The 19316-nt window shown below is 34.7% G+C and overlaps 4 protein-coding genes across 6 annotated transcripts; 2 read left to right on the forward strand and 2 right to left on the reverse strand.

The window, feature by feature from the left end:
* The first annotated feature begins 451 nt into the window (after positions 1-451).
* Vha26 (V-type proton ATPase subunit Vha26) lies at positions 452-2572 on the forward strand. Its single transcript, XM_014356297.3, has 5 exons — positions 452-792; positions 1234-1409; positions 1482-1650; positions 1728-1911; positions 2006-2572. The coding sequence occupies exons 1-5, from the start codon at positions 760-762 to the stop codon at positions 2122-2124; spliced, it is 681 nt and encodes a 226-aa protein (XP_014211783.1). The 5' UTR covers positions 452-759; the 3' UTR covers positions 2125-2572.
* A 671-nt stretch (positions 2573-3243) lies between these two features.
* LOC106641780 (mitochondrial glutamate carrier 1) lies at positions 3244-6309 on the reverse strand. 2 transcript variants are annotated; one of them, XM_014356296.2, is made up of 8 exons: positions 5944-6309; positions 5519-5715; positions 5252-5386; positions 4602-4751; positions 4281-4426; positions 4005-4196; positions 3776-3926; positions 3244-3656 (listed from the first exon to the last, which is right to left on the reverse strand). In XM_014356296.2, the coding sequence occupies exons 2-8, from the start codon at positions 5548-5550 to the stop codon at positions 3518-3520; spliced, it is 945 nt and encodes a 314-aa protein (XP_014211782.2). In that variant the 5' UTR covers positions 5551-5715; positions 5944-6309; the 3' UTR covers positions 3244-3517. The 2 variants fall into 2 exon arrangements, with proteins under 2 accessions (XP_014211782.2, XP_089451985.1); XM_089595859.1 differs by lacking the exon at positions 5944-6309 and having other exon boundaries at positions 5515-5640.
* Positions 6310-7157: 848 nt separating this feature from the next.
* On the reverse strand, positions 7158-10795 carry LOC106641814 (GRIP and coiled-coil domain containing 185 kDa). Its single transcript, XM_014356347.2, has 9 exons — positions 10516-10795; positions 10280-10408; positions 10052-10204; positions 9548-9964; positions 9118-9464; positions 8580-9039; positions 8349-8513; positions 7919-8275; positions 7158-7840 (listed from the first exon to the last, which is right to left on the reverse strand). Exons 1-9 carry the CDS (start codon positions 10570-10572, stop codon positions 7724-7726), a joined length of 2202 nt encoding a protein of 733 aa, XP_014211833.2. The 5' UTR covers positions 10573-10795; the 3' UTR covers positions 7158-7723.
* Positions 10796-14146: 3351 nt separating this feature from the next.
* On the forward strand, positions 14147-17568 carry alpha-PheRS (phenylalanine--tRNA ligase alpha subunit). 2 transcript variants are annotated; one of them, XM_014356341.2, is made up of 7 exons: positions 14147-14588; positions 14732-15078; positions 15152-15489; positions 15557-15741; positions 15828-16189; positions 16268-16369; positions 16621-17568. In XM_014356341.2, the coding sequence occupies exons 1-7, from the start codon at positions 14448-14450 to the stop codon at positions 17222-17224; spliced, it is 2079 nt and encodes a 692-aa protein (XP_014211827.2). In that variant the 5' UTR covers positions 14147-14447; the 3' UTR covers positions 17225-17568. The 2 variants fall into 2 exon arrangements, with proteins under 2 accessions (XP_014211827.2, XP_089451963.1); XM_089595837.1 differs by lacking the exon at positions 16621-17568 and having other exon boundaries at positions 16268-16479.
* The last annotated feature ends 1748 nt before the right edge of the window (positions 17569-19316 follow it).

The raw sequence follows: 19316 nt of genomic DNA on the forward strand, positions 1-19316 counted from the left end.
AGTTTTTACATTTGCATTATCAGTGAAGATGTTTATTCGCTTGAAAAGTGTATTAAATGCATCAGACAATCTTACGAGTGGAATTTCTTTTTTTTTAAAATAGAAGCAATCCATGTTAGTCTCTTTGGTTGACGAAATGATTAAACATCAAATTGACGGCTTTCAAATATTTGACATGTCAGCTGTATCGACAGTGAAGAATGCCACTACTATCAACTATTGATAAAGTAGGTATTATGCAAAGTAAATTAAATGTTATCAATCAAAGGTAATGATCACTTTATGGGCAATAGTATAGATAGTAGGCGCCAGGTGGCATTGATACACGCGTCGCGCGGGTCATGTGATCGTCATGTGAGAGGAGCAGACGGATCATGTCCAATAATCCACCCGCGACAAAGACAGCTGCCACCCGCATCTATAGAGAGCACCGTGAGTCAGAGCGAGACGTCAACATCACGAGCTCGATCGAGTGAGTTACCGAAGAGGAGAAGGTGCCTGCAGCAGAAGAAACGAGTCCTCGCTCACGAGACAACTTTTCGCCTTCGATTTGTGTACAGTATACATATATATCGACGCTTCTTCCTGGTGTCGTTGCTGCTAGTACTTGGGCGTTGACTATTTTTGAAAACCCAGTGTTCCCTGGAGGGACACGTAGACTCCGGCTGAATCAAGAGAAGATACATCCAAAGGGCGTCGAAGAGCTTTTGGGCTGATTATTTCGAGGACAACAGCAGCAACACATCACCTACAAGCAACATGGCTCTCAGCGATGCTGACGTTCAGAAGCAGGTAAGTGGAGTCGCTGTGTGGGTAAAGCTCTCAATCGCTGCTGAAATATACGTAGTTTTTGGCAGAGTTTGCCTTTTTACGATCGCACGTAGCGTACTTATTACGCGTCTAAAATTTTGTTGCGTGTTATGAATATGAGGATTGCATATGCAAACGGACGAGCTATCATTGGATTGGAGCTTGTGCTCCGAAAATGTTTGGATTGGAGCTACAGACGTTTTATTGTTGTAGCTTATTCGATTTTTCCTGAGAATTTACTTGAGTTTTTAATATGTTTATGTTGAATTGAATGATGATTCTCTTATGATTTAGGAGTTAGATATTTTTCTTAACAACATGAGGAGAGGGGGTATTGCTGTCACTTTGATTATCATAACTGGTGGAGCCGTACTATTGTCATCCCAATATGATATTGCATATTGTTATGATTTTGAATTCCAGATCAAGCATATGATGGCCTTCATCGAACAGGAGGCCAATGAGAAAGCTGAAGAAATCGATGCCAAAGCTGAAGAAGAGTTCAACATTGAGAAGGGAAGATTGGTGCAGCAGCAGCGTCTCAAAATCATGGAGTATTATGAAAAGAAAGAAAAGCAAGTTGAGTTGCAAAAGAAAATGTGAGTGTTTAATAATTGCAGCATTTCTTTGACTTCAATATTTATGTAATGACATGTTACATTACTTTAAAGTCAATCATCTAACATGCTAAATCAAGCCCGTCTCAAAGTGCTCAAAGTTCGTGAGGATCACGTGAGAAATTGTCTGGATGAAGCTAGAAAGAGGCTAGGTGAGGTGTGCAGAGACCAAGGAAAATATGCTGAAATTTTGAAACTCCTTATCCTTCAAGGTCTTTACCAGGTACTGTAAATAACATGTGTTTACTTACAATAAACTAAAAGGGAAAAAATTGTTTTAATAACTATTACTTGCTTTAGTTACTTGAATCTAATGTAGCGATCAGAGCAAGACAAGCAGATCACGCGTTGATTGAATCATTAATGCCAAGTATTCAGCAAGAGTACAAAAACACTTCCAAAAAAGAAGTTAATCTAAAAATGGATCAGGACAACTTCTTGGCTCCTGACGGCTGTGGTGGTGTTGAGCTACTGGCTGCCAAAGGTGAATGATTCATTGACTTATAATTCTAAAAACCTTTCATTAAATCTCTACTCACTGTCAACAAAAGTATTAATTTTATTATTTAACATTGCAGGGCGTATAAAGATTGTCAACACGTTGGAGAGCAGACTAGAACTGATTGCCCAGCAGCTGATCCCGGAAATACGCACAGCACTCTTTGGTCGTAACGTAAACCGTCGATTTACCGATTAAATTCGCGAATAAAGATAAACTCGTACGCGAACGCGCAAACACACTCGTCGCGCAAAAACATTCCTGTTAATTTCGTCGCGTCTACGTATAAATAATAACATATTATGAAAATGAAGAAAAAAAAAAGATTTTGTTCATATGTACGTGCCGGACAATTGATATTATAATTCTGCCGTACCAAAATGTTGAAAAAAAAAAAAAAAAAAAAAAAAATTAAATCGAGATCAGTCTTTATTGTTATGATCATTGTGTATTTTTAGCATGTAAGTATTTACTCCACTTGAAGTATTTTCGTTGTTCCAATTTAAATTGTAGGACTTTGACATTAGGACTATTTTACTGCTTCTGCACGATACGTTTCACAGATGAAACAAAAGTAAATTTGAAAATATTGGTAAATATATCTAGTGTATTACCTTACATAATTGTAAATCTATTTGTTGTTGTTCAAATTAATTAAAAAACACAATACTCTTGGTGGAATGTTGTTTCTTTGTACATAAAAATCAATAATAACAAAATTAACAACAACAATAATCATGTAATAATTAATTATAATTTAATAAAAAGTCGTAGTGTTACGATGAAAATATTGTCATTTCATTTAAAATATAGGAACTTAACTTGAAATGCTGAAAAAAAATCACGTTTTTATCCTTTGCATACTGTAAGCTTATTAATTAACAATATAAGGTGTATAGAAACATCAAAATGTACATAGTAAACGCACTTCTGAGCACATACATGGCATACCGTAAATAAATCACAAAAATAAATCAGACAAAAATTAGCTGGAGATATGTCGAGGTAAAATACATTCAATAACGCTCAGCGTTTCTGTTACATAAAACCACAATTACCAATTTGACAATTGTCAATGGCTTACACTATAATATACATATACAGACATTAACACCATTGGCTTGATAGCCAGTAACGAGACGACCTGAAAATATGAGGCATGCTCATTTTTTCTTTTCGTAATACAATTAACGATTTCACCGTTACTTACGGTTGGAAAAATTGGAAGGATATAATCTAATCGTAGTTTTTTTTAGATACATCAAGCATCAATGCTTTAAAACGCGCTATGTTTTTTTGTGTGAAACATCAATGTTTCACACAAAAAAACATAGCGCGTTTTAATCCGTTCAACTAGAGAAAAGATTACCTTCAAAAATTATATATTCCTTGTGTGCTTATGACATGATACAAGGTTTTACTCTCTTATTTTCTCATTGTACGACTATGTAGCGTACATAATATGTATACGATAAATATTTTAATTAAATTCGTAACATTATTGTCATCTGTTATTGAGCAATTGACTATTGGACGCTTTTAGGCAAGTTGGCAGACGCCCATAATTATTGATTAGTGTAAAGCCATCTCTTTACTTGAGTCCTAAAAGTTTCTCAGCGACTCCAAGGTAATATACAGTTTGAGCAATTCCAAATAGCGGTGCTATCACAATCATCCTGCAAGCGCCGCCTTTGAAAAATGCCGTAGGACCTTCATTTTTCAATGTTTTTCTGCAATGAAATACGAGATATATTTTAATTCATTCCAAATTAATTTGAATGAATCATACAAATATTTTATTTAAAATAAAATGAAAGTATGTCAGCTTAATAGAGTAGTTGACGCTTACCTTATGCAATCCATAACACCATCATAAGTCGGTTCACCAGGCGCCTTATTGATTGCCTGAAGTCTCGTCTTAACTACATCAAATGGATTTACACTCAACGCTGCCACTGAACCAGCAGTACAACCCGATAAAAATGAGCACCAAAAAACAGCTGCAAGTAAATTAAAATGATGCAAAATAAATGTCGTGAAAGAAAATTTATTAAACGTACACGATAAGGGCAACTTACAAGAACCATCAGGACGTTTTGGACCAAGGTTATTCAACCTCGCGAATAGAGGAAAATAAATAACCGAGAACGTTATATCTCGAAGGGCAGTGGCTCCCGTGCCCTGGTACAATCCCAAGATTCCTCTCTTCTGCAAAAGTTCGCGTGTCAAAGCAAGGGCGGAAGCTTTCTTTGGTGGTGGACCTTCACCAGCTAAATACAACGATATTACACATTAAAAAAAGAAAAAGAGTGTAATGAATAAAAGAAATAGATGTAAAAAAAAAAAAAAAAAACCTTTTGCCGAGGCTGCAGCTGCGGCAGCTACTCTGCCAGCATCTTGCATTTGAATTTTTAACAACTCCATTGGCGTTGTCACAACAATCTGACAAGCTCCAGCTGAACCACCAGCTACCATCTCGCGAAACAGGGGCAGCTGCTCGCTAAATAAATACAGTGAGACGATTAATTGAGGGAACAGCTATGATCATACAAATTGCTCCAAATTAAAATATTACACTTTAAATGATAAATTCTAAATGTCTCCATAATAGAACTTAAGCATTGTTTATAATTTTATTACATGCTGGTATTAATAATAAGTGAATAAATAAATACCCAGGACCAGTAGATAGATAGTGCCTAAATGTATCATTGGCAGTAAGTTTTATGGCCTTTTCTGGAGTGATTAAGAGAATATTAACGGCAGAGCCCTTGTACATCCCAAAGTAGCCTTCAGCCCTGTAAGTTCTCTTAAAGCAGTCAAACCTGAAACAAGCATATTTTATCACCACTGTACACAGATAAATACATTCTATAAAAAAACATTCGTTTAAGTATTCTAGGAAGAGCCTCGCAGTGTTTAAGTCTTGGACTGCAGCCAAATTATTTCTGATGTACAATGAATTTACCACAACGTACACATTTGTAAATTTCTAGCGCGACAAGATGAATTAATATTTCAAATTGCTGCCCATCAAAAAACATAATTCGTTGGCTCCGAATAATTTGCATTTGACAATACGGTTTCGCGAAATTAGACTTTTTTATTATCAAACAAGTAAACAAACAAAAATAGTTGAGCTCACAGCTAAGTTTAATTTGTAACACAAACAAAACTATTTTTAAACTGCGGACAGTACCGAAACTTACTTACAGCACACGAATTTTCAATAATATCGCTTGTAATGTAGTTAAGCCCCATTGGAGTATAGTTCGAGCGAGCCCGACGAGTAATATAATAAACAAAAAGAAAAATGTTGACTCACATGGAAGCGTACATCCTCTCGCCGTTGGGTCCGATCACTTGATTTTGGAGTCGCGTTTTGACAAGATCCAGCGGAAAGACCACCGAGACCCCGATAATCCCAGCGATACCTCCATTGATTACCTTGGGCACCAATCTACATACAGAGCGGATCAGTTAAAATATAGATCAAAGAACGTGCTCGCCGATTATTATACCATTCACAAAGTACATGACCAAGAACAATACATTATACTCTGTGACGAAAAGGTGTAGTTTATATACCTACTTGAACTGTTCCACACTCTGGGTCTGCAGCATTTTGGAGTCGAGAGAGAAAAATCAAGCGTTTCTTCGATATGTACAAATATGTGCCTCTCTCTGAGCACTGGCCCGAACGAGGAGGGGAGGGGTGTGTGCTACGCTCGTTCTTTCTCTTTCTCGTTTCTGTCACGAACTTATTCCTTTTCCCCAATACTTTATCGACTGTGAGATAATAAAAAATTCAAAGTCATAGAGAGAGAGCGCCTTTGGCTAAAATTAAAATCATATCAACCGTTCCAAGTACACTTATCTCTTCCCCTAAGGGCGTTGCGGTAATTTAAATAATAAATTATTTCAAAAATGGCAAAAAAAGTGTTCACCCCACTTTATAAGTATAATGGAACTAGAACAGAAGTTATGCGGCAAAACACACTAACAGGTAATACTTACGGATGGGTTGATCGACGTTGAAAAGAGCAACTCACGTATGCAGTTAAAAGCACGTCAGAATCGATGAAATTCAATTCCTTGATATGATAACCGAGTAGTTTTGACAGTGAGTATACACACCACCACCGCACAACCGCCGCGAAAATATATAAGCACTGTGCTTCGCTGGCGGCTCAGCTGTTACTACTGAAATTTTCTGCTGTGCTTGGCATATGCAGGCTGTATGGATGTGTACTTTTGGACACACAGTGGTGGTGGTTTAAATCGTTCAAGGATACCCGCGCATGCGACAACGCGATACTTAAACTTAAGTACCCTCCTCTCTAGCTCTTTTGTCGTCATCTTCTACTTACACCCTTTTTACCCTTTTTTACGTATTTACATGTACATATATATAATCGAGCAGAACATTTGGGGGTGAGGAGCGATGGATAAACCTTTTATTCTTATTTTGGAGTTGTATCTTGTACTTTAAAAACAATTTTTCTTACCTTTATTATTGTTTTTTCATGTTTTTCGCTATCAAATAATGGTATAGTTTGCAGGATATTTTAAAATAACAAATCTAATCACCCCTTTTGCTACAACACCGAAAACAGTAGCTATTGTATAAGTGCAACTTTACAACCAAATGATCGTTTATTGGAAAATCATTAATTATTTCAAAAAGTTAAAAATCAGATACAATGAGAAAGCAAACATTGGATCGAAACATACTTATCTTTACGATTCTACATGTTTGACGAAAAGTTTTAGTTAAAAAAATATTCTTCAATCAACGATATACGAAAAACTAAATCGACTAGACAGAAATAAAAAATTCTGGCACGTATGAAAGATGATGAGCAACACGCATGTAATAATATCACGCGAAACGGCACATGCGTGCATCAATTATGTGTGTGCCAAAAATTTACAATTGCACCGTAAGTTGTACTTGGGTGACGCGTTTTAAAATCTACGTTTGTTTCGAAGTTTAAATATTTTTTTCGAGATCCCCTACCGGCAAAATGACAGTTAATTGATTGTAACACTGTCGTAATTGACGTAATCGATATGATTGCGATATGAAGAAAAAAAAGCAAACGCACACTGATAAAACATTGACCAAACATGACGAATATTGCAAATTTACTTGAAAATGCAACAAACAAGGAAAACTTGAAATGTATAACAAACACTTAATTTTTTTCATATGTATTGTATGATTGCTTTTTATTGTAGCCAAAAATAAAATACTTTATGCAAAGTCGAATCAGTACATCACGAGAAGAGACTGACTCTTGATCACAAAATGCAATGCAATGTATGCAATTGTACATAATAAAATTCTCCTACATCACACTCTTTTCGTTGCTTTATGGAAAAAAAAGACTACTTTTTTAGTTTCTTACTAATGCTACGTAACTGACATACTGTAACATCTATTACAAATCGAGAGAAGACAAATAATTGCAACAGCCGCAATTGCACTTTTTCACTTACAGTAAAAAGATACATGTCATATTTACAATTCAATTAGCTTGTTGTAGTTGTTTAAAGATGAGAAAGTGACATTTTTCGCAAAAAAGATAAACAGATGTTTTTACCAACACAAATATTCAACTAGTTGTATGCTTGATTTAAAATACGTAGCCAAAAGCAACGTTGTTTGTTAAAAATTAGATAATCAAAATAATGACTTTGATATGTATGACTATAAGGCCGATTTAAATAGTGTTGATATTTATTTTTACGTAAAAACGTCTAAAACAAATTTTTTGAAAGCTTACCTCCTTAGTTACAAAGATTTCGTAAGTTTCTTGAGTTTCTGAGTTTCTTCTGGTGTCAATTTAAGTATTGTATCGAGCACTGGAACTAGCCGACTTCGCTCATCTCGATTTTCTAACGTTACAAACTAAAAAGAAAATAGAAAAAATGTATAAAAAGATTTATGAATTTTGGTTAAATTACTGTATAAGTAAGGTCAACTCACCTTAAAAACAACGTTTTTAAGATACTCAAAGTTCACTGCCTCCTTTTCCCTCTCGACGTAGCGCTTTTGCCTACGAATATCTTCTTTAAGTAACTGATTAAGTTGAGTAAGTTTTGCAATATCTCTCTCGGCGTCAGCCAGAAGCTCAGTTAGGTGTTTCACGCGATTTTTATATGCAGCCACTTCGGGACTGTCTTCGGGCACATGCGTCACCACTTCATGCTCGTCAAACGGAAACTCGAGCAACTGATCTAACGGCGTCATAGCTGTTATCGGAGCTTCCGGTTCTATCGCTCTTCCTTGACTGCGTTCCACGTTCTTTGCTGCTAGCTGTATCGATTCTGTACTTTCTGAACCCTGCGTAAAACGAACAATGGATTCAATAGTAAATAAATAATAATGTAACATTGGATACTCGTTTATTAATTACCTCGCATTCTTCCCTTTCAATAAGGGGTGGCGTTGACGCTGCCACTGTACTGGCGGACCTAGTTTCCGACACAGTTTGAGAGTGCGCTACGGAATTCAAAGTTGCTTCAAGCTTGATGTTTTTAATTTCTTCATCGTGTCTTTTTTTCAGATTTGCCATTTCTTCCTGAAGTTACAGTTTTACATTTAATATTAATGAACATAATTGGTTTTTGTTTTCAATAAAAGTTACCTCATTCTGTCTTCTTAAGTTGTCGACCGTTTTTTCGTGATTAATCTGCAATCTTTGCATTTCAGCTTCTTGCTTCTTATATTTTTCCAGGAGAGCGATCGAGTCTTTCCTCAAAATGGACAGTTTCGCCATTAGTTCTTCTTCAGAAGCAGTTACTCTACTTCTTTCGTCTCTTAAAAGCACAATTTCTCTCATCAAAGATTCCGTCTTCTCTTTATATAACTCGCACTTTTCAGTTAAAAGAATGATCTCTCTTTTATAATGTTCGACTTCCTCTTCCAATTCATTATTTGGAACGTGTTTCGTTTTTAAAAGAACACTTTGTGCTCTCAATTTGTAACTTTCAAATTCCTCTTGCAAAGTGTTTGTCTCTCGTTTACTATTTTCTAATGCTAAATTGAGTCGAGAACATTCACGTTTGAATTCATCAACAAGAGTTTGAGCTGTTTTTATTCGGGATCTGTATTTCATTAAAAAATTTTTGTGATTTTTTTTTGTTTAATAATCGTAATATAAATATTTAAATTGTAATAATTACCTATTTTCTTCCTCTAGCTTTGCCATTTCAGAAGTCAAAAGTTCGACTTTAGCTTCCAAGTCTCTTTTAGATGTTTCTAAGCGTCTAGCTTCTCTAGCATAAGACTCTTTTTCATTTATGGCCTTAGAAACTTCAAGTTTGGCTTCACGTGCCTCTGATTCTAAAGTTTGATTTTTTTCTTCAAGTGTAGTAACACGATTTGATTTAGCTACATAAGAATCTTGGAGTTCTGATACCCTGGCATTTAAAACATCAATAGTTTCTAAATGTTGGTTAACTGTTGCTTCCAACTTAATCCTTTCGTTTACTTCTTCATCAAGTTTTGCTTTAATGGTTTCAACACTTTTCTGTATTAGTAAGATAAATATATTTATTAGCTTAAAATTTTTTTTTACTATGATTAAAAAATAAGCTATAAAACTGTGAATACTTCATAATTCGCTACTTCTAAGGATAATACATTATTGCTTGTCTTATTATGTTTCATGTCATCCAAACGGGTCTTGGTTGATTTGTGAGCTTTAACTTCGGCCTCCAATGAGTTTTTCAAATCTTCACATTCTTTGGTTATTTGCTGCCGAATCATCAATTCAGCTTTGAGCTCACTATTTAAATCTTTGATTTTTTTTTCGAGCTGTTCACAAGTGCTTTCTAATTTAAGTTTCTCTTCTGTAAGGCTTGTTATTTTAGCAGTTACTTGTTCAACTTGCTTTTTTTCTTTCATAATGCTATCTTTGAATGAATCATTTTCAAGAACAAGTGTTTCAAAACGCTTAATCAGTCTTTTGTTTTCATTTTTTATCAATTCCGCATCATCTTGCAACTTGTCATACTGGGTCTGAATGGTCTGTCATAGTAGATTTTTAAAATACCATGTACAAAATTTTCAAAAAATCCACATTTGAAAAAATAGCTATAAATAAAATTACCCTACCTGCAACTTTTTGGCACTGTCTGACATACGTAGTATCTTGTTTTGCAGCTCTTCCTTGTCATTGCTGAGTTTTTGATTTTCAGCCTCGAGTTTTTGTGTTTGTTCCGTCAAATCGGATACCTTTTTCTTGAGTTTGACAGCAAATCCTCTGAGCTGTAAAATGCCAGAATGACAAGATAAAACTGCAATAATTACAATTTCCCATCAACACATAAATTCCAAACCAACCTTGTTGTAACGATCTTCGATATTAATGTTCGTCTCCTCACTGTTTGTTTTATCACTATTGCTTACATTATTTCCGTTGTCATTTGAGCAACTTAAGTTATCCATTGTTGTCGCCATAGCTGACATGGCCTAAAAGATAAATTTTTTTTCCAACTTTACTACTATCTATTTACTATTTTTCCATTTGTGCTAAAAATAACGCGTAGTAATTAAATTACACGCCCGTAAATACGTACATCAGTTTGAATTATGGAAGTTTTCATCGTATCAGACGATTCTGACATCTCCTCCATTGTCGGAGATATATTTCTTGATACTAAGCTTAGAAAAAAAATTTATTGTGAATCACTTGCTTTGATAAACACTAACTACAAATCATCACGGAGCATGATAATTGATTCATCAACGGTAAAAAAAATATGTTATCTCGTTGCAGAGCCACTGGCTAGTGCAGAGATTGCAGAGTTGTGTTTCATTGCTGATAAACGATACATACATAACATTTACATTGACTGATCGTGATCGTCTGTTAACTGAGTTAACTCTGTTTATTTACTTATACTCCGCAATTCTACATATATTATGCACTTGCACTGTACGCAGCACACACAAATATCAATTAAGGTGGCAAAGGTTAGGTTAAGATTACTCAAAGTGCATAAAAATATTTTAATAAGTTGATGAGAGTTGTCCAAAGAAAAATTTATACATATCATAATTATACGTTATCACTAACGTAAGGTCTTTTCAAATTACGTATAACAAAATCATTTTTTAACTTAAGATAATTGATTTAAAAAGTTGGTGTTGGATACTACGAGTTCTTGCTTACCTACAAAGTTGACTAATACCTTCTTTATCATCTTTCATGTGGTAAGGCAGGGTTAGGGGTCTTTATACACTCTTCAGCCTCTGATTTTGTCATTCTGGTAAAGAGAGCACGGTGTAAGATGTACGTGAAGTTATGTGTATTGTAATTAAAGTAATTACTACTAAGTAATGCCATGTGATCGATTTTATTAAACCATATGAATATATATATTTTTGAAGTTAAACTTTTTTGTAAAAAATAGATTGTAAACTTGCCGCAAACAAAACAAATCACGTTAACTTTTCATCATCTATCTATAAGATTAGTTGCGGCTGGTTTATAATTATCAAAGTGACTTTGCTGTAAATAGCAATAGTTATTTCGATCAGCGCCATCTAGCGGTCATTATTTTTTGGCCAAAAGTGGCTCCTAAAATTCTCAATCAGAGCATTCAGGATTGGAGCCATTTAGTCAATTATAAACCAGCCGCAACTCATGACGAAGCTATAAAGTAAAAAAATAACGATATATGTGTTTTTGGCGGCAAGATAATGATCTATCTTATGCTTAAAAATTTATCTTTAAAAGTATAAACACGTAGGATGTCAATTTCTTGGTAGAAAATAGATTGTTAACTTGCCGCCAAAAACACATGTATTGTTATTTTTTCATTTTATAGCTTCATGATGAGTTGCGGCTGGTTTATAATTGACTAAATGGCTCCAATCCTGAATGCTCTTATTGAGAATTTTAGGAGCCACTTTTGGCCAAAAAATAAAGACTGCTAGATGGCGCTGATCCAAAATAATTAATGCTACTAACAGTAAAGTCACTTTATTAGTTATAAACCAGCCGCAAATAATTTTGTTAATAGTTAATAGATAGTTGACATTTTTTATGCTACTTGCGGCAAGTTTAAAATATGTCTTTTTCCTGTAAATGGACCCTGAAAAGTATAAATAATCCACTTATCTTACACGGCTCATAAAATCTACCATATTTACAAAATTAAAATACTTTAGACCTTTTATCATTAACTCGCGGAAGCACAAATTAATCAGGCCATTAAAGAGACAACCGAAGAAAAAAAGCCTGAAAAACAAGCACAGTCACACGAAAAGTCTCATATAAATGGAGCATTGGATCTCACTTGATCAGAGAAGGTTGGGTTCTTTGTTTACTTATAACACTTAAAGTTTACATCTCTGTAATAAATGTATTTTTCAATTAGTGAGATCCGATGCTCCATTCCTAGGAGACTCTTCGTGTGGCTGCTTCTTTTTAAGACCTTTTTTCTTCAGTTGTCTCTTTTCGACTGATTAATTTACGTGTATATTTGATTGTGATTTAAGATTTCTGTAACACAAATTTTGATACGTACATATTATATAAGTTAACTGTTTATTGGAACTATAAAGTTAAAGGGCTGTTCTTTCATTAGTTAATAGTAAAAGGTCAAGAGTATTGTAATTTTATAAATATTGTCGATTTTATGAGCCATATAAGATAAGTAGAATATTGATAGTTTTGGAGGTCGATTTTAAGGTAAAAGATAAATTGTAAAGTAATTTAAATTAAGTGAGATCCAATGCTCCATTTTTAGGAGACTCTTCCTGTGTAACTGAACTTCTTTTTTAAACTGTTTTTCTTTAGTTGTCTCTTTTGGACTTATAACGTTACGTATCTATTTAATCATTGTTCAAGATTTCTGTAACACAAATCTTGGCATGTACATATTATATAAGTAAGCTGTTTATTTAAACTAGAAAGTTAAAGGGCTGTGCTTCCGCGAGTTAATGATAAAAGGTCTAAAGTATTTTAATTTTGTAAATATGGTAGATTTTATGAGCCGTGTAAGATAAGTGGATTATTTATACTTTTCAGGGTCCATTTACAGGAAAAAGACATATTTTAAACTTGCCGCAAGTAGCATAAAAAATGTCAACTATCTATTAACTATTAACAAAATTATTTGCGGCTGGTTTATAACTAATAAAGTGACTTTACTGTTAGTAGCATTAATTATTTTGGATCAGCGCCATCTAGCGGTCTTTATTTTTTGGCCAAAAGTGGCTCCTAAAATTCTCAATAAGAGCATTCAGGATTGGAGCCATTTAGTCAATTATAAACCAGCCGCAACTCATGACGAAGCTATAAAGTAAAAAAATAACGATATATGTGTTTTTGGCGGCAAGATAATGATCTATCTTATGCTTAAAAATTTATCTTTAAAAGTATAAACACGTAGGATGTCAATTTCTTGGTAGAAAATAGATTGTTAACTTGCCGCCAAAAACACATGTATTGTTATTTTTTCATTTTATAGCTTCATGATGAGTTGCGGCTGGTTTGTAATTGACTAAATGGCTCTAATCCTGAATGCTCTTATTGAGAATTTTAGGAGCCACTTTTGGCCAAAAATTAAAGACCGCTAGATGGCGCTGATCCAAATAACTATTGCTATTTACAGCAAAGTCACTTTGATAATTACAAACCAGCCGCAACTAATCTTACAGATAGATAGTAAAAAGTTGACGTAGTTTGTGCTGTTTGCGGCAAGTTTACAATCTATTTTTTACTCAAAAGTCGACCTCTAAAAATAGAGACATTCATATGGTTTAATAAAATCGACCATATGGCATTACTTTGTAGTAATTTCTTTAATTACTACACATAACTTTACGTACATCTTACACCGTGCTCTCTTTACCAGAATGATAAAATCAGAGGCTGTAAAGTTACGTAGGTCGTGGTGGTAACGCCGCTTGGGGTGTTTGCCGCAATCGTCACCACCAAGTAATTTAAATTTGCACTCTACGTTACTGTCAGGTCAGTTAGTCACCTTGAATTAATGGGGCTATTTTTTGTAATCTGGCCAGTTAAAACAGCAGACGACGTGAAAGTCGAGTAAAAAGTGAAGATTTCATCGCTATTGACTGTCGTCTGCTATTTTAACTGGCCAGATTACGGAACAGAGCGCCAGTTAATTCAAGGTAGTTGACTTACCGATCTGATGGTAACGTAGAGCGCAACCTTAAATTACTTGCTGGTGACGATTGCGGAAAACACTCTATATATGTTTATTTTTGCACTAAAAAAACAGTATTTGTTTGTAAACGAAACAAGACAGTAAAAATATCACTACACAAGCTATAGTACTTTACGATTGTAGATATGTAAAAAGGTCCATCAATTATAAACAAAACAGAAAAAGACAATAATAATAATAATAAAGTCGAGACCGGCTTTGGCTGCTTAGGTCAAGTGTAAGGTGAGCAAAAATCGAAAAGTTGTCAAGAAACACGTGTATGGACCATTTTGCATAGACGTTAATGTTATAATAACAAACTTGGTGCAATGGCTACGGAATTAATGGAAAATATATTGGAGTACTTGGCAAAGAACGAAGAGGCAGACTCTCCTGGCTTGGCACAGAAATTTGGTGTTGATCATCAAAAGATTGTTGGTGCTATCAAGAGCTTGCAAGCCTTTGACGATGTAAGTGTTGAATTTGTTGTTTAATTGTAAAAACTAAACTCGTAATCATCCCTTGTTAAGTTACAACTATCGTCTTCATTCATTGAAAATAATTTTAATACAAACATATGTTAATACTGCATGGCCCAACTGTTTCGTTACAGCTGCTAAAAGTAGATTTTAAAAGTAGCAAGGAATGGGTATTGACAGATGAGGGGCAGCATGTCCTGGATCACGGAAGTCACGAAGCTGCAGTGTATAATGCTGTACCTGCAGACTCAAATGGTGCCAAACAAGCAGATATTTTGGCAAACGTTCCATTTGCCAAAGTCGGTCTGTCAAAGGCTCTTGCTGCCTCGTGGATAGAACTAGTCAAAAATGAAAAAGATACTTTCATCAGGAGAAAGGTGCCTACTATTACGGATGATGTTCAGAAGCATATGAAAGATCTGCAAACACTGTCAGAAGATTTGAAGAAGGAGTACAAGAAAAGAAAATTGCTGAAAGAAAAGTAAGAGTTCTTGTCTCCTTGTTTTGGATAATATTTGGTATTCATCTTATGAACACCTTTGCTGTTGTTTCAGCGTCATAAAGATTATGGTACTTAAGAAAGGTGACAGCTTCTCAACTAAAATCGAAAAACCAGAAGCTGATCTGACTGCCGATCTGTTGGTCAATGATGCATGGAAGCAGAAAAAATTCAAACCTATCAATTTAGATGCTCTTGGTGCACCCCTTGATGTTGGACACTTGCATCCTCTGTTGAAAGTTAGGTCGGAGTTCAGGAAAATATTCTTGGAAATGGGCTTTCAAGAGATGCCAACAAATAATTATGTGGAAAGTTCTTTCTGGAATTTTGATGCATTGTTCCAACCTCAACAGCATCCAGCTAGGGATGCTCATGATACCTTTTTCATCTCTGGTTTGTGTGTTGCTATAAAAATTTAAAATTGTATAGTTTTAGACCTTACAGTGGACGATATTTTTAGATCCTGCTACAAGCACAAGTTTTCCCGAAGACTATCTGGATAAAGTACGTAAGGTCCACAGCGAAGGTGGCTATGGATCCCAAGGTTACAGATATGACTGGAAGCTGGAGGAAGCCCAAAAGAATCTATTAAGAACTCACACAACGGCAGTTAGTGCTCGAATGTTGTATAGACTAATGGAACAGGTAAGAAAACTAAAAAAAATGTGTAACTTTGCAAACAATTACTGTTGTTGTAAAATAAAACGGACCCTCGCTTTTCTCCACTGTAGGGCAAGTTTGAGCCAGTAAGGTATTTTAGTATCGACAGAGTATTTAGAAATGAAACCCTAGATGCCACCCATTTGGCCGAGTTTCATCAAGTTGAAGGTGTAATAGCAGATTATAATCTCACATTGGGAGATTTGATTGGCATACTCTATGAGTTCTTTAGCAAACTTGGCATAACAAAGCTTGAATTCAAGCCTGCCTACAATCCATATACTGAGCCAAGTATGGAAATCTTTTGTTTCCATGAGGGCTTGGGCAAGTGGATCGAAATAGGAAATAGTGGTATTTTTAGACCAGAAATGTTATTGCCCATGGGTCTTCCAGAAAATGTTAATGTTATTGCTTGGGGGCTGTCACTGGAAAGGTGAGTAATAATTTTGTTTTGCTTTCTAAAAAATTATTCATTACACGGTTACCAGATACGAGCATTAATTTTTTCCAGGCCTACAATGATAAAGTATGGTCTCAACAATATAAGAGATTTGGTTGGACCTAAGGTCGATTTACAAATGGTCCAGGACAACCCATTATGTCGTCTAGACAAGTAAAAACAATTTATCAATAACAATTTACGCCAATGTTCTTTTTTTTTTCAAACATTATTTTATTTTGTTTCATGTATTAATAATAAATAAGTTCCTTCTCGTTAGCATAGTCTTTCAGTTGACTTTTTTTGTTCTTTGTGTATGTGATAGTCTGTCTGGTTGTGTAACCGAAACCCAAACCCACTGCTATTCATAAACTCATTGTAATCGTAATAATAACATTGAATGTAAATGTCCAATTTTCCGACAGATGCAAAGTCTCGTCAGCATCGACAAATGCCGACGAATGTGGCACGCTTGCAGACAGGCCTCAACCAGCTGCAAAGCCCATCACGGAAGATCTCGTGATGTTCTGCGACCCCACGTATCCACCGTACTTCCTCGAGGCTCTTTTGAAGCCGCTAAAGACAGTGTTCTCTGTGAGAATAAGCGTGCACTATCACTCGACAACTTGCAACTCGAAGGTTTCAGCGGAGGTGAAGGATTTTTGCGGTAGGCTCGAGAACTCGATCGACGAATCGCTTCCAAAGTTATCCCTCGTTGTCATCTGGAGGTGTCAGGATGCGGAGTCTATTTGTTGTCTGAAAGTCTCGGAGGGACGTGAGATAGCCGGGCAAGTGAATGTGGCTCGGTGCTTCGGTAGATTGGTAGAACAACGACGACCAGAGCTGTTGAGGTACGAAAGTCGAGGAGCGGATTTCGCCAATCAAGTTGACGTGGTACTGCGAAAACTGGAGGCGATAGAACCCTTCGATCTACGGAAGCTACAACATTTTAGTAAGAGGGAGAACAACGGCAGGAAGTCGAAGTACTTCTTTGGTGAGGAGATGAGTCTCGTTGATGTGTTCTTGTAGTCTTAAGGTGCTTTCGTCGTTTTTATCCAAATAAAAAGTAGGAGATCTCAGTCTTTTGTTTGATTGAGAGGGAAGGCTATTTGTTGCGAGAAGAGAAATCGGGAACAACAGTTTACAAGTAATTAAAACCGAAAACTCTGGACTGAACAAAGTGTATCTCAAAAAAAAAAAACTCCATATATTTTACCGTTTTCCAATAAAGAGCCAAAAAGTTTCATAAATATGAAGCTTTAATACTTTTTGATTGATTGTGTGAATAAAACAAACTTTTTTGAGCATAAGGTAACAATAGCAAATAAAAATAAACGTCAAAACTGTTTTTTTTAATATCTGCTTTTTCACGATAGTTAATGAGGAAAATATTTGTGAATAGTAAACTATACAAATAAAGAATGTAAATAAAAAATACATAAATTTCCATTACCACCATTGGCTTGTTTCATTATCTTTTGATTCCTTGTAAAAGAAGAGAGAAATATTGTGTTGTTAGATTGTATGTTTACAATGAACAAAAACCAATGAAATTAATAATTTTATTTCAGCAACATTTATTTTCTTTTAACAATTACAGTTTTCTTTAGACGCAGAGTTTGCGCGAATAAGAAATGTTAATTGGTCCATTTAATGTGTGATTTCGGAGCCTGCGAATTTATATTACATAATGGAGAAATTAGGCCCAAAATAGATAAAGTAGATTTATCTTACGCATTGCACATTCAGTTTCTCTATAGTATACCCTTAGTTTCTTATATTTCTCATATTTTTCGTAAATTTTTTATTTTTATTTTTATATGTACAATATAATCAATATCCATCCTTTGATTTTTAACGTCCGCTTAATACTTACAATCTTTTTCGGTAAACACACAACAACCGACTAATACATTTATATTTTCCATAATATAAAAATGTAGTACTATATATATTTACGAACATCATAACGTGGACTTGGCGATATTGAAAGAAAGATTTATTTACCTGATTTTACAGTTATTTTTGTTTTCAATCATAAATTTCAACAATTTGTCATGCAATACAACTTTTTACAATGGCATTCACTATGCTTCGAGTAAAAACAGTTTTTTTTTTTTAATCATTCAATACTTTGTAATGTAATATTTGGTGAGTGAAAATTCGATTTATCGTCATTACAAAATATATTTATTTCATAAGCCAGTAAGAAATCTACAAGATGTACATTACATACTTAAAAAATAATAGTATACAAATGATAGTAAGCTCAGAAGTATTTATAACATACAACTAAACAGTTTGATTTGTATAAAAAATTCTTAACAATAAAAATCTCACGAAAAATGATACACACGTATGAGAAGGCATATGGTTTCCCCGATGACTCTCGTACGTGGATTCGTATATTTTACAATGTTTGCGTAACATATACTTAGTTGGAAAAACATTCATTAATTTGTGTGTATGTATCTAATGCACATATTTATACATACGTATATACCTACACATTCGTTAACGGAAAGAATCACTGACCCGCAAAAATTCACAGACTAGATTGCGGCCGCAAGCACTTCTTTGCTTCTCAATGAAACGATGAAATGGAAATTGTTGAAGCTCAAAAAAAAATACTTACGAAAAAATTTTGAGTTTTGTTGGTTCAATAGCCAATATTTACTGTACAAAAATTTACAATAATCAATGAAACTTATATAATTTGCACTTAAGGGTTGTTGGCTATTTCTTATAAAAGAAAAAAGGTGTCTATTGAGAGAAAAAACAAAAAGTTTCGTCAATAAACATACAATTACCACACGCTTTCTACTTAAAATTGACCGTAAAATTTAAAAACATAACAATTTTACATATGTATTTTAATCGGTAATTAAACATTTGTATCTCTCTGTTTACCAACAGCAGTCCGATCACGTACGAAAGCAAAAAACACACCTTTGACGTAAAAAATGTAACCCGGGTACCAATGTCAACCAAAACGAGAAATTCGTATACACACGATTTCGTAAAAACTACGGACAAGTATAATAAAATTATAAGTACTTACATCGTTTTTGTAACATATATTTTGTCACGTGCATCGTGCGGTATTGCAATTATATTTTGA

The sequence above is a fragment of the Copidosoma floridanum genome, unplaced genomic scaffold (assembly GCF_036245765.1).
Source record: "Copidosoma floridanum isolate Cflo_tuat_1 unplaced genomic scaffold, Cflo_Japanese_pri ptg000029l, whole genome shotgun sequence".
In the NCBI taxonomy this organism is placed as follows: Eukaryota; Metazoa; Arthropoda; class Insecta; order Hymenoptera; family Encyrtidae; genus Copidosoma; species Copidosoma floridanum.

What these genes read in the sequence shown, in the direction of transcription:
- LOC106641780 (XM_014356296.2), bottom strand. Translation starts at nt 5,550, where the DNA reads ATGCTGCAGACCCAGAGTGTGGAACAGTTCAA. An exon ending in CAGAGTGTGGAACAGTTCAA is followed by an intron (nt 5,387 to 5,518) that starts GTAGGTATATAA and finishes CTCTGTATGTAG; the next exon opens with ATTGGTGCCCAAGGTAATCA. An exon ending in GAGAGGATGTACGCTTCCAT is followed by an intron (nt 4,752 to 5,251) that starts GTGAGTCAACAT and finishes TGCTTGTTTCAG; the next exon opens with GTTTGACTGCTTTAAGAGAA.
- alpha-PheRS (XM_014356341.2), top strand. Translation starts at nt 14,448, where the DNA reads ATGGCTACGGAATTAATGGAAAATATATTGGAGTACTTGGCAAAGAAC. An exon ending in GCTTGCAAGCCTTTGACGAT is followed by an intron (nt 14,589 to 14,731) that starts GTAAGTGTTGAA and finishes GTTTCGTTACAG; the next exon opens with CTGCTAAAAGTAGATTTTAA. An exon ending in AGAAAATTGCTGAAAGAAAA is followed by an intron (nt 15,079 to 15,151) that starts GTAAGAGTTCTT and finishes CTGTTGTTTCAG; the next exon opens with CGTCATAAAGATTATGGTAC.
- Vha26 (XM_014356297.3), top strand. Translation starts at nt 760, where the DNA reads ATGGCTCTCAGCGATGCTGACGTTCAGAAGCAG. An exon ending in ATGCTGACGTTCAGAAGCAG is followed by an intron (nt 793 to 1,233) that starts GTAAGTGGAGTC and finishes TTTGAATTCCAG; the next exon opens with ATCAAGCATATGATGGCCTT. An exon ending in TCCTTCAAGGTCTTTACCAG is followed by an intron (nt 1,651 to 1,727) that starts GTACTGTAAATA and finishes TACTTGCTTTAG; the next exon opens with TTACTTGAATCTAATGTAGC.
- LOC106641814 (XM_014356347.2), bottom strand. Translation starts at nt 10,572, where the DNA reads ATGGAGGAGATGTCAGAATCGTCTGATACGATGAAAACTTCCATAATT. An exon ending in TAGAAGTAGCGAATTATGAA is followed by an intron (nt 9,465 to 9,547) that starts GTATTCACAGTT and finishes TTACTAATACAG; the next exon opens with AAAAGTGTTGAAACCATTAA. An exon ending in TTAAAAACGTTGTTTTTAAG is followed by an intron (nt 7,841 to 7,918) that starts GTGAGTTGACCT and finishes TTTTCTTTTTAG; the next exon opens with TTTGTAACGTTAGAAAATCG.